The following is an 11,728-nucleotide window of genomic DNA, read 5'->3' on the forward strand; positions in this document are numbered from 1 at the left end:
ACATTTACTTTACCAATGAAAACACTGAGAGGCTCCAAAAATATCTAGGTGGAGCAGCAATGCATTTTCCTTTAAACTTGGGAATAAAAGTTTAATAATAAAGAGCTTATATTTGGGAAATAATCCAAAATCTACCAAAACCAACCTAAACACATGTTTCCTGTGAATAGTCAAAAAATGATTGTTGATGAAGATCCAAGAAATCAAGTAATCACTACAAAAACATGAGTAAAAACAAGTGGTTTTCAGATATGACACCTTAAAAACATAACTGAATACAAATTCTCAAACTCCTCTGTCAGGACGCAGTCCCTGCAGGTGAGCACCAACCAAGGCTGGGCACAGCCCGGACTAGGTCAGGTTACAACACCTGCCAGCATATGTGTTGGACAGCTCTGGGGACAAGCCAGGAAGGTGCATAATACCCTTTGGTAGATCTGAGAACCACCATGAAGGGGTGCAGGGCAGGCCAGGTTGGGTAGCAACACCAGCCAGCTCACATCAAGGCCAGGACTGGGGACAGGCAGGGCTAGGATGCAGGACCCACCAGCAAGAGCTGGAACTGGGGGGCAGACTGGGCTGAGTCAGGCTGCAGCATCCACTGGTAAATGCTGAGGTGAGGCAGGCCAGACTGAGTTGCAGCACCCACCAGCACACATGAGACCAGAGGGTAAGGGGGATGGGGGGGGGGGGGGGGGGGGGCGGGACCTGAAAGGGCTTCTCTGCTGAGTCACTGCTCCTACTGGTGAGCGCAAGAGCTAGGACTGGGAACAAAACAGGTCAGGCAGGGCTACAACACCTGTTGGCCTGAATGTGTACCGGGTTAATGGAGAACCAGGCTGGGTTAACTGACTGTACTCACTGGTGCATGCAGAGGCCAGAGTAATAACAGGCTGGTTAGTGTTTACTGCAGCACTACCTGGAGAGTGCAAGATTCAGGACTGGGAATGAGCCTAGTAGGAAAACAGTGGGCACCTCTCTGATGGGCTGCAACTCCCACTGGTGAGCATGAGAACCAGAGCTGGGAGCAGGCCTGGCAAGCTGTGGCACCCATTGCTATGAGTGTGGGCTGGATAGTGGGGTCAGTTGGGTTGAGTTAGGTTTCAACACCCACTGGCATATAGAAGAGTTGAATGGGATGTGGGACAGACTGGACCAGTCTGCTGCACATACTGGCAAGCACAGGAACCAGGGCTGGGGATGAGCCTAGTGGAGCTTATTGGGGGTCATTCGGACTAGGCTGCAGCTCCTGCTGGTGTACATGAGGGCCACAGGTGTGGTGGGCATGGTTGCACGGGGCTGCAGCACCCACTGGTTTACATAAGAGATGGGGTTGAAAATAGAAAAGACCCAGAAATTGCAACTACCTGTATGTGTGTAGGTTGATGTGGTTGACAGAATGTGCTGGACCCTGTATTGGCAAACACACAAGAGTCAGGTATGGGATCATTTCAGACAAGGTTTCTTTGAAGATCCGCCCAACTCAACAGTTGAACTCAGAACTCCAACCATGGAGAGAAAAGCAGGATCTGTGGTCTGACTATGGAGTGCATGTGTCAGAGCTGGGCCTCCTCAGTAGCTTAGATGGAGTAGTGGATGGCATACCCAGATGCACATAAGAGGATACAGCAATCTGTTGGAGCCTGCAGAGAACATCTGGTACCACAGCAGAGGAAGGAGGGCAGAACAAACTGCTCAACTACCCCAGCCAACAGCCAAGTGTTGACAGCAAATATCTAGGTGAAAGGAGACTCTAAGGTTGACCATGTCAGCCAACGGACTTTGGAAGGATTCCTCCTGCTCAGATCGGCAAGATCAACAGCATTTCAGAACTATCAAAATCACTTGAGAAGAACACTCAGGGCAAGCCCCACATTGGGGACTCTGCGATGATGACATTAGATGGCCCTTTCCCATCCCCAGGTACTGAGGTGGTTGGGAGGCTGGATGTGGCTTTTCCCCTTTTCTCCCCCCTTCCCCCAGATACAGGAAGAATAAAGAGAAAATCTAAAAAAAAAAAAATTATCAAATCAATTAAACCATCAAATGTTACAGTTTACATAAAGTTTAAACTACCAAAATAAATAGAAAAAGAATGTTATGACCTTGTCATTCACTTAATGATTAACACAATATCAATGTTGAAAAAAATTTTTTTTTCACTTAGCAAACACAAATTAGAAAAAAATAAGGCTATAGTATTCAAATCAAACATATCTAGAAAAATACTATTCTCTTCACAGTGTAGTTGGCTAACTAGAATTAAAGTAGAGAATATTATCTATCTAATCTCTGAAATTGCTGACCCTGGTAACTTTCTGTAATCTCACATTGTGATCTTTACAAGACACAGACAGTATGCTTTGTGAACCAGAATTCCATCACAGGATACCAAAGCAGGCTGCCCCACTGAGGATCATAAATCTCCAAACCAAGAGTCAAAATAAATCTTTTAAAAGTACACCATCTTAGTACACCATTTTATTGCTGTAACAAAAAGCTGACGACTCTCATACCTACCATTCTTGCCTCTGCTCTTCATACTGCATTTAAAGCAACATTCAAAACACTACAGTCCCAGAGTCAAAATTCGCAATCACCCATCATTTTACTTACAAAAAAAAAAAGTTTATCAAACCAGAACCACACTCATTCTTTTAGGTAAAGAGTGGTTTACATTCAGTTCCATTCATGGATATAAGGCCCATCAAATTATTCGCTTTGGTCTGCCAAGACAATCACATGTGCAACCCAAAATTCTATAAATTTATCGCAGGCTAGTTTGTCTTTAATATTATTTTATGTATGTGAACAGGACAGAGAGGGACAGTGAGAGAAAGAGAAATCTTGCATTTACTGATTCATTCCTAAAAAGGCTGCAGGGCTGGACTAGGCCAAAGCCAAAGTCAGGAATTGCTTTTGCATCTCCAATGTGGGAGCTTGAGACCCAAATCCTTTGACCATCATCTGTTAGTTTCCTTGGTACAGCAGCAGAAAGCCGGATCAGAAACAAAACAAGCAGGACTCGGGCTGCTGCTCTGACACAGATACCAGCATTGCAGATGGAAGCTTAGCTTGTGTCCTAATACCAATCCTTAGCAGCCTTATTATTTTTTTAAAAAAGATTTCTTTTACTTGGAAAGGCAGATTTACAGAGAGAAGGCAAAATAGAAAGATCTTCCATCCGTTCATCCTCTCAAGTTGCTGCAATAGGCAGTGCTGAACCAATCTGAAGCCAAGAGTTTCTCCCAGGTCTCCCACGCAAGTGCAGGGTCCCAAGGCTTTGGCCATCCTCTACTGCTGTTCCAGGCCACAAGCAGGGAGCTGCATGGGAATTAAAACCTATATGAACTGGGGCCCAAATTGATCTCGGTATGAGCAAAAAAGGATTTAGCCACTGAGCCATTTGTTGGGTCCAGCAGGCTTATTTTTAAATTTATGTTTTTGTATGGCCCACAAATAATGCTATAAATATCTAAATGGTCCTTGGCAGAAAAAAAAACCTTCCCCACTCCTGCTACAAAAAATGTTTACAGTTACTTTTATTTCTACAATTGAAGAGAATAGTTGAGAAAATGATGGCAAACAAATGTTTACTGGTCTGGTTGTTAACAGAAAAAAAATTAACAACTGAGCATAGAGTAGCAGAGGGTACAGAAAGCATGGGGAATTAGGCTGATATTCCAACTCTGTCAGTAACCAGCACAGTAACCTTGAACCTGTCACTAAACAGTTCTATTTCTTCTTTTTTAAGATTCACTTAATTTGAGTGGCAGAGGGAGAGACAAGAGATTGTCTGTCCACACCCCAAACTGCTGCAAAGTGCAGACTAAGTGAGGCTGCAGCCAGAAGTCAGGTTCCATCCACAGCCTCCCATGGGTATAGCAGCAGCCCGTGTGCTGGCAAACTTCTGCCAGCTTACAGGTGCATTAGTAGGACACTGATCAAAATGCCACTCCAATATGGGATGCAAGAACCAAAAGCACGACTCAACCCACTGTGCAAAAGCAGCGGCCTTAAACGTTTGGCCATACAGGTCTATAGTAAGAAATGCACAAACCAAAATCTAGACTCCTCATTTGCCTTGGACAGTTTTAGCCTTTCAGTTTGTAAGCTCATTTTGATTCCCTTCATGTGGGGCACACACTCACCAGTTCTTCACAGGAACTACTACAGTTTCACTCAACTTCACACATTTTCCTCATTTGCCTGGCCCTTCAGTTTAAGATCAAATAATTGGCATAGAGCACTTCGCAAACATGTAAAGTAATTCAAACATTTTAATTATTTTCATGTTAAGGAAAACCTCTGATAACTATTTCAGTCTCTAGCAAGAAATAAAGGCCCCTTCCTCACTCCTTCCTCAAAAGTAGCCTGAAACTTTTTACTTTCCTTAAATCCATGAAAATGGCATGTTCCCCCAAGCCAAAATTACCTTAATACATACTTAACTGCTCATTGCTTACCTGCACATTTTATTAATTACTGTTCAAGCCTTATGGGATCATCTAGAGCTTAAAGGTTAATAAGGTGGTTACAACTGCTGTTTCTGTTTAGTATTTTTCTGTAAGGATTTAGTATTACTGCGGTAAAACAATCTGTCTCCCAAAGATGGAAAAATATGCCAACTAATTGCTGATTTCTTCAGTCCAAAAGCTTTCTCCAATCCTATATTTTCTCCATTTTATTATATTTTCTGAAATAGCATTTACAGATTAATTTTCATGAAAGAGAACACTTTTTCTAAAAGGTCACAGTACCTGTGGGATAAATTTCAAATTATTCATAGTCCCACAAATTTGTCTAGTCAGATTGGTTGCAGGATATTGAAAACAGCCATTCTGAAAGGTTATTTGATTTGAAAAAAGGAAGGTTTAATTTATTTTAATGCATGAAGAACTCCAGCAGAAATGTTTTTCAAAGTTGTATTGCAATCCATTAGTGGAGTATGAAATCAATTTAGCGGATTTCCCTCAGCATTTGGAGAGGGAAAAAAATAGAATGGATAGAATTCACTGCTCATACTATGCATACTTTTAAAAGAAGCTTTGGTTTCAGTTTATACACACTCTCAGACATTTATGTTTATTTATGAGTATACTTGAGCATGAGTTAATTTGTAAAACATATTTCTGACTGTGGAAAAAATCTATGGTAAGAAAGGGCAGACCTTTTTAAACCAAAACTTCTAAGAACAACAATTTAACAGTCACAAATATTATGATATAAAAACCTAACAGCTGAATATAAAACAATAAACATTGGTTAGGTATGAAAACATAACTTTGGTAAAATGAACAGCATTTAACTTACTTCACCTTGAACTAAACTTGTAAGGTTGACCCTAACACACTCTGAATGTTACTGCAACATATAATTATTTGTCATATACTAACATTTTCAGAAATGCCTTAAACACACTCATTACAAAATTATTATTAAAAATAACCTCTTATAAACATGTTTTTGCCTTTGCTACTCCATTACATCAAACCTGAAAACTCAAATTCACATCAGAAAACCCAAGTCATCTGTTCCTAAAAATAAGCCTTCCATGTTTTGTTCACTCTATCTGTGTTAAGGCTGAGACTCTCATTTTGGTGTTGTTGGGGAACCCTTTAATGTCTATGTCCTACCACTCCTTTGAAATATTTTGGCTTATACCTTCCACTCTATTTCCACAACTACAATCCACAGCCAGACTCTCATTCTGCCATGCTGGAATTGGTAAGATAGAGTCCCAATCACAAAACAATCAGTAAAATCAATCCCAAGACAATCAGTAAATCACTACAAGATAGTTCCTGATTTAAACACAGATTTATTTTTATCTGAAAGGCAGTTACAGAGAAGGAGGGACAGAGCGCTCTTTCATCTGATGGTTCATTACTCAAATAGCTGCATTGGCCAGCACTAGGATGGGCTGAAGCCAGGCATTTGAAGGATCCTTTACTGTTTTTCCAGGCCATTAACAGGGAGTGGATCAAAAGTGGAAGTACCCAGGACTTGAACTGGCACTTACACAGATGTCAGTGCCTCAGGCAGAGATTAGCCTACTGTGCTACAGTGCTGGCTCCACTACAAGGTATTTCCAAAAAGATTCACTCATTACAAAACTTAAATTCTTAAGAGATCAATGATTGCTATTACCTTTTGGGCAGTACAGTACGATGAAGGAATCACTGCCTTTGCAGTAAATATTCAACTAATGTTTACTTAATCTCATATAGATACGCCAGGCCTGATCTGGGCCCTGGGGATAGAGTGACAAAATAAACTCCTAGAACTCAAACTGTTGCCATTATTATATGGTAGGACAATAATAAGCCATTATAAACTGATAAATTATGATTCTTATGGAAAATAAAGAATGGTTAATTAGGTCAAGGGATTGTTGAGAAAGAGGAGTCTTTGGAAACGGTGGTTAAAGTGGGCTTCTGTGGGAAGACGGTTTTTAAGCACATCAGAAAAATGGAGTCAGTCTTAATGAGCACATCTAAGTTCTAACTTGGCATGTGCCAGAATAACAGTACAACAGCCTGGTTAAATGAGCATGCCCAGCAGTAACTGAGTAGAGGACAATGGTGAGAACATCACCTCTTTCACCAGTTGTGTTACACTGGGCAAACCACGTCTCTAGTTTACTTCCCCGCCATCAAAACACGAATAAAAATCATGTCAAAAAAGGATTAAATGATGTATACCAAATATCTTCTAAGCTATTTCCATTATTTATTATTAGTACTACAGATACCACTAGAATGAACTTCAAAAACAACAATCTAAGCTTTTACTCTTTAAGCAACCAAGCATTTATCCTGAGCATGTACCCTCTCATCCAAGGAAGGACTGAGAGCTCTGTGTGTAAACTGAAATATGACAGGTGAGTTAATTAGTTCAGTACACATTCCCTTAAACACCAGCCAGTTAGAATCAACTCCAAGACACAGTGCCATCTGCTTGTCTAGGGAATGCAGCAATTGGAGACATTAAGCAGAAGAAAGATCATGACCCCAATTTCAAGTTTTGCTCATTGTTGAACATCTAGTAGAAGTGCCCTGTAGATAACCAGAAACACATATCTGCTGTTCAGAACCACCTTTTTTTTATTCAGCATTGTCTCCTCAAGAATGGAACAGTGTCTGTTGCAAAGTATTCCCATACAGCTTTAATTAATGTGTTAATAATATACAGTCAAAGCTCAGTGTGGATGACAATGATCACAGAAACCACTCAAACTTTATTTTTGTCAGAACTGATGAGATCTTTAAGACAACTTTCCCCAGAAAATGCAAGTTTATATACACATTTAATTTCATTAGGGGTTTACGCATCTCAAACTTAACAGCCACTGATGCTAGCTTAAGAGAAGGCCTGGCAGTAGGTGTTGTGGCCTAGCAACAGCCTTCTCAGCCTGCTACTTGAGATGCCAGCATCCCACTTCCAATCCAGCTCCCTGCTAATGTGTTTAGGAAAAGCAGCAGAGGATAGCAACAGAGGAGTGTTGGGGTCCCTGAACCCACAAGGGAGACAGGGGAAAAAGCTCCTGGCCCTTGGCTTCACACTGGCCCAGCTCTGGCCATTTGGGGAGTGAACCAGCAGATGGAAGAGTTCTAGCCTCTGTAACTCTTTCAAATAAATAAATAAATCTATAATGAACAAATGAGTGAAAGAAAAAAAAGAGAAGAGAGAAGAAAAGAGATAAAAAGGAAATGGCTAAGGAAACAACTATCATGAAATAGAGAATTCAGCAGAATCTGAAAATGGAGAACCTGCAAGAAACCAAGGAAGAGTTTTTCAGAGTGACTGACCCACAATAGCAAAGGTAGTACAGATGCATAAGGCACCCACATCAGTCCCCAGAGACCAAAGTGGAACAAGACTATGGAAATCAAACAGAGGTTGCTTAAAGCACTGAGGAGGGGAAGGAGCAGTGACCATGAACAACCATTCTCTCCAACACACATGTCACACTCAGTCCTAGGTGAGTTTCCTGTCCATCTTACCTGAATGCCACATTCTCAAGAAATCTGATTATACTCTTCTTGCAACTCCAAGTCTCTTTTCTACCTACAAACTCCTATATCACACATTTGCTATAACATCCAAAACCTTCAATCAGCTAAATATATATACTCTACATTCTATCCCCCCTTTTTAATATAGCCTAACATACATCTTTTAGAACGGTGATCAATTTTCTTACCATAGGAATCACGTTACCCCTTGGATTAACAAAATCATGATAATGTTCAATGGAATCCCTAAGGATAGAGCTCTGAAATCCCTATCCTGAAGAGTCCTCCCAATGCCATGCTATGCCTTACAGACATGTTATCACTAGCCTTTGAAATAAAAATTTCCAATATGCTTTGTCTCAGTGTAACTTCAAATAGAACTTTAACTCTGAAAAGGTCTAAACATTCAATTTACAAATAAGAAAACCATGGTGCTAGTTAAATGAGTTACTTAAGTTTATCCAATAAACTATTCAACCCCAGAAAAAGATTCACAACTATTTCTGACAATTTCTTCATTTTCACTATTAACCTAACAACATATTCAGTCATTATGGCACAGCAAGTTAGTCACTGCTTTCAATACTGCCACCCCATATGGGAGTGCCTATAAACAGTTCTGCTTATGACCTGCACAATGGTGCCATTGGCTAATATTCCCCATTTTACCCCTGTCCCTCGCAAGTGCCTGGATCTCACATGGGTGTCGGTTCATGTCCCAGCTGCTCCACTTCCCATAGAGCTCTTCGCCTGTGACCTGGGAAAGCAGTACAGGATGGTCCAAAAATGTGGGACCCTTCACCTCCCTGGAAGATGCACCTGGGGCTACTGGCTCCTGGCTTCAGACCAGTTCAGCTCAGGTTGCTACAGCTATTAGGGGAGTGAACAAGCAGATAGAAGATCTTTCTCTCTGTACCTCCTTCTCTCTGCTAATCTGTCTTTCCGATACAAATAAATAAATATACACACATGTACACTTTTTTAAAAAGTACTGGCTCCTCTGTTTATAATCCATTTTCCTGCACTGGAACCTGCAAGGGCTACAGATGATGGCTAAGTCCCTGGGTCCTGCCATCAATGATGGATGCAGTTTCCTGTCCCTGTCCCCTCAGACCATGATGAAGTTTCTTTTTCCTGTCCTCAGCATGGCCCAAACCTGGTCACTGTGGCCATTTGGGGGGTGGATCAGCACTGCCTTTCAACTAAATGTGCAATAAACATTCTGGTGAGGGGTTGGAGGAGTAGACACGAAGAGCTCTTTGAAGTATGTGATCTTCGAAAATTTTCGGAGATAAAATTTAATGAGGGCAAGAGCGTGGCAGGAGCAAAGCTTACTACTGATCAAAGCAACAGCACGTGAGGAGCACCAAGCCAGGGAAGAGCCTGCAACGCAGGTAACTCCACAGAGACCAGCAGAGCTAGCTCACACAGCGAAGGAAACAGCTACAACTGAGGCTGAAGACACGAAGGCCACAACACACAGCAGGAGCATAACCACATTAAGGAAAGCATCACCCCCTTTCATATAGTACTCAACAGCTTACATCTGCTGTAACACAGGCTCTTCTGCTCCTCAACAGACTGGCAAAGTAGATGTCATTTTCTCTTCCAAATCTAACTGCATCATGAATGACAGAGTAAGGTAATGTCCCACTGACTTAGTCAAAGCATCTTGCCTGATGGTGGTTACATACCTACTCATCCCTCATGATTCTATTTATGTTACTAGTGCTAATTCAACCTATTTTCATAACAGCACCATGGATTATGAAATACTGCAGATATTTTAAAAAGCATTAAAAGCTAATGGACACAGGATGGGTGCAATGGTTCAATTGGCTAACCCTCAGCTTGCAAACACTGGCATCTCATATGAATGCTGGTTCGTGACCTGACTGCTCCAATTCAGCTCCCTGCCTGTGTCCTGGGAACGCAGATGGCCCAAGCCTTGGGACGCTGCACCTGTTTGGGAGACCCAGAAGATGCTCCTGGCTTCAGAATGGCTCAGCTCCAGCCTTATGTGACCATTTGGGGAGTAAACCACTGGATGGAAGATCTTTCTTGCTGTCTCTCCTTCTCTTTGTAAATAGATCTCTTTAAAAAAAAAAAACACTTAACATATACAGTTCTTCTTATTGCATGATGAGCTCTTCAAGGCAAGGACTGTATGGTACTTAACTTGATATATGCATGATCTAGCACCAAGAAGTTAGTACTTCTAAGAGACTTCCCCAATACAGATCAGAACACCAAGATTTGGTGAGCTACAGTTCACCAAACTAATAAATTATGAATTAAGCTCAATAAAAAGAAATTTTGCCTTTCACCTGTTTACACCTTTCTAACACTCCATTTAAACTGTATAACCAAACACAAATTTCAGTCCATTAGTTATCAAGTCGTCATTTAAACAGCCTAGTGGGGCATTCACAAATTAGCTACTGAAGTGTACTGTAACATATTTATGCAGACATATTTATGCCAGGTACATACATTTCAACTACGCAAATTCTATTTCTTAATGAAACTCATTCTCTTTAAGCATGCCTATCAGTAAAGCTTCTGAATAAAGTTCTTGCACCCAAAGATTTGTCTGCTTCTTAACATAAAGGACTCACTTTAGTCTGTCACTCATGTCCCAGAGTTAATCAGCTCGCTTTATTCCAGGAAAGGAATTATTGGCAGGGAGTAAAAAGGAAGCTGTGTTCTATGCATAAATGTAATTTAAAGGGGAGTGGGCCAGAGAGTAAACGAAAAGGGGAGAAATTATAAGCCTGGATTTCAAGAGAAGAATACGGAAAGCGGCACATGGGAGAATGTTCCCGGCCCTTCTGTATTGCACAGGTTCTCTGCATGAGATGTGAACCTTACTGGGCAGTCGTTGCAAGGCCTTACAAGTCCGTGCATTTCCTTGACTGCAAAGAGGCTTCAGCAACCACCTATCGCTCCTCCGCGCGACAGCCCCGGCACCGGTCCCTCCCGCCTCAGACACGGAAGCCGCCTGGAGCGGTGAGACTGCGCGGAAGCGGCGCCCTCGGTCCACCGCTGAGCGAACGTGGTGGCAAACGCCACTGAGTTCGGGTCCGGACCAAGGAAGGAGTCAGCCTGCACCTCCACCTCGGCTCGGCCCGCGCAAAGGGAGCGCCGGTACCGACGAGGAACCGAAGCGTCCAGCCCCCGGAAGGCAGCGGGTATTCCCGAGGAAGTCGTCGGACTTTCGGTCTTTCCACACCCGCCCCGCCCGAAGTTACCTTCCCAAGTGACATCGTAAAGCTCTGAGATCTTCGCCATCTTCCCAAAACCTAGAGGCGGCGGAGCGAGAGGGCGGGGAGACGCCGTCACGTGACCGGAGACCGGGCGGTGAAGGATGACGAAGCCCCTTTTTATTGGTCCAGATGCTGGAGGGGGCGGTGTCCAGCGCGCACGTGCACGCGGCCCGCCGGAGGGGGCGGAGCGTGCTTGCCGTGACGCGACTCACCCGGTGCGTGAGGATTCCCAGGTGTAAGCTGAGGTGTTTAGTGCTTACCTTATCCTTTATTATTATTATTATTATTTTAACAAATGTTGGATTTTTCCTTTCCCTTTAGATGTGTGTATCGTTTCCGTACTACCCAGTGTGAGTACTTGGTTGCCTTCATAGCCTGTCGCTACAGCAGTTTTTGGTCTTTCAAAGGAATTCGCTCACGGTTTGCTTTTTAATATCTGCCTCC

General features: G+C 42.5%; 1 protein-coding gene across 1 annotated transcript in view; it reads right to left on the reverse strand.

The window, feature by feature from the left end:
- LOC121167057 (ER membrane protein complex subunit 2) overlaps positions 1-11,344 on the reverse strand; it is a 45,154-nt gene extending 33,810 nt beyond the window's left edge. Inside the window, exon 1 of the mRNA XM_040996430.1 lies at positions 11,270-11,344. Within this exon, the coding sequence (XP_040852364.1) occupies positions 11,270-11,309 (40 nt within the window). The 5' untranslated portion in view covers positions 11,310-11,344. The remainder of the gene's footprint in view (positions 1-11,269) is intronic.
- Positions 11,345-11,728: the final 384 nt, after the last annotated feature.

The sequence above is a fragment of the Ochotona curzoniae genome, unplaced genomic scaffold (genome assembly GCF_017591425.1).
Source record: "Ochotona curzoniae isolate NIBS_2020 unplaced genomic scaffold, NIBS_Ocur_1.0 patch3, whole genome shotgun sequence".
Classification (NCBI taxonomy): Eukaryota; Metazoa; Chordata; class Mammalia; order Lagomorpha; family Ochotonidae; genus Ochotona; species Ochotona curzoniae.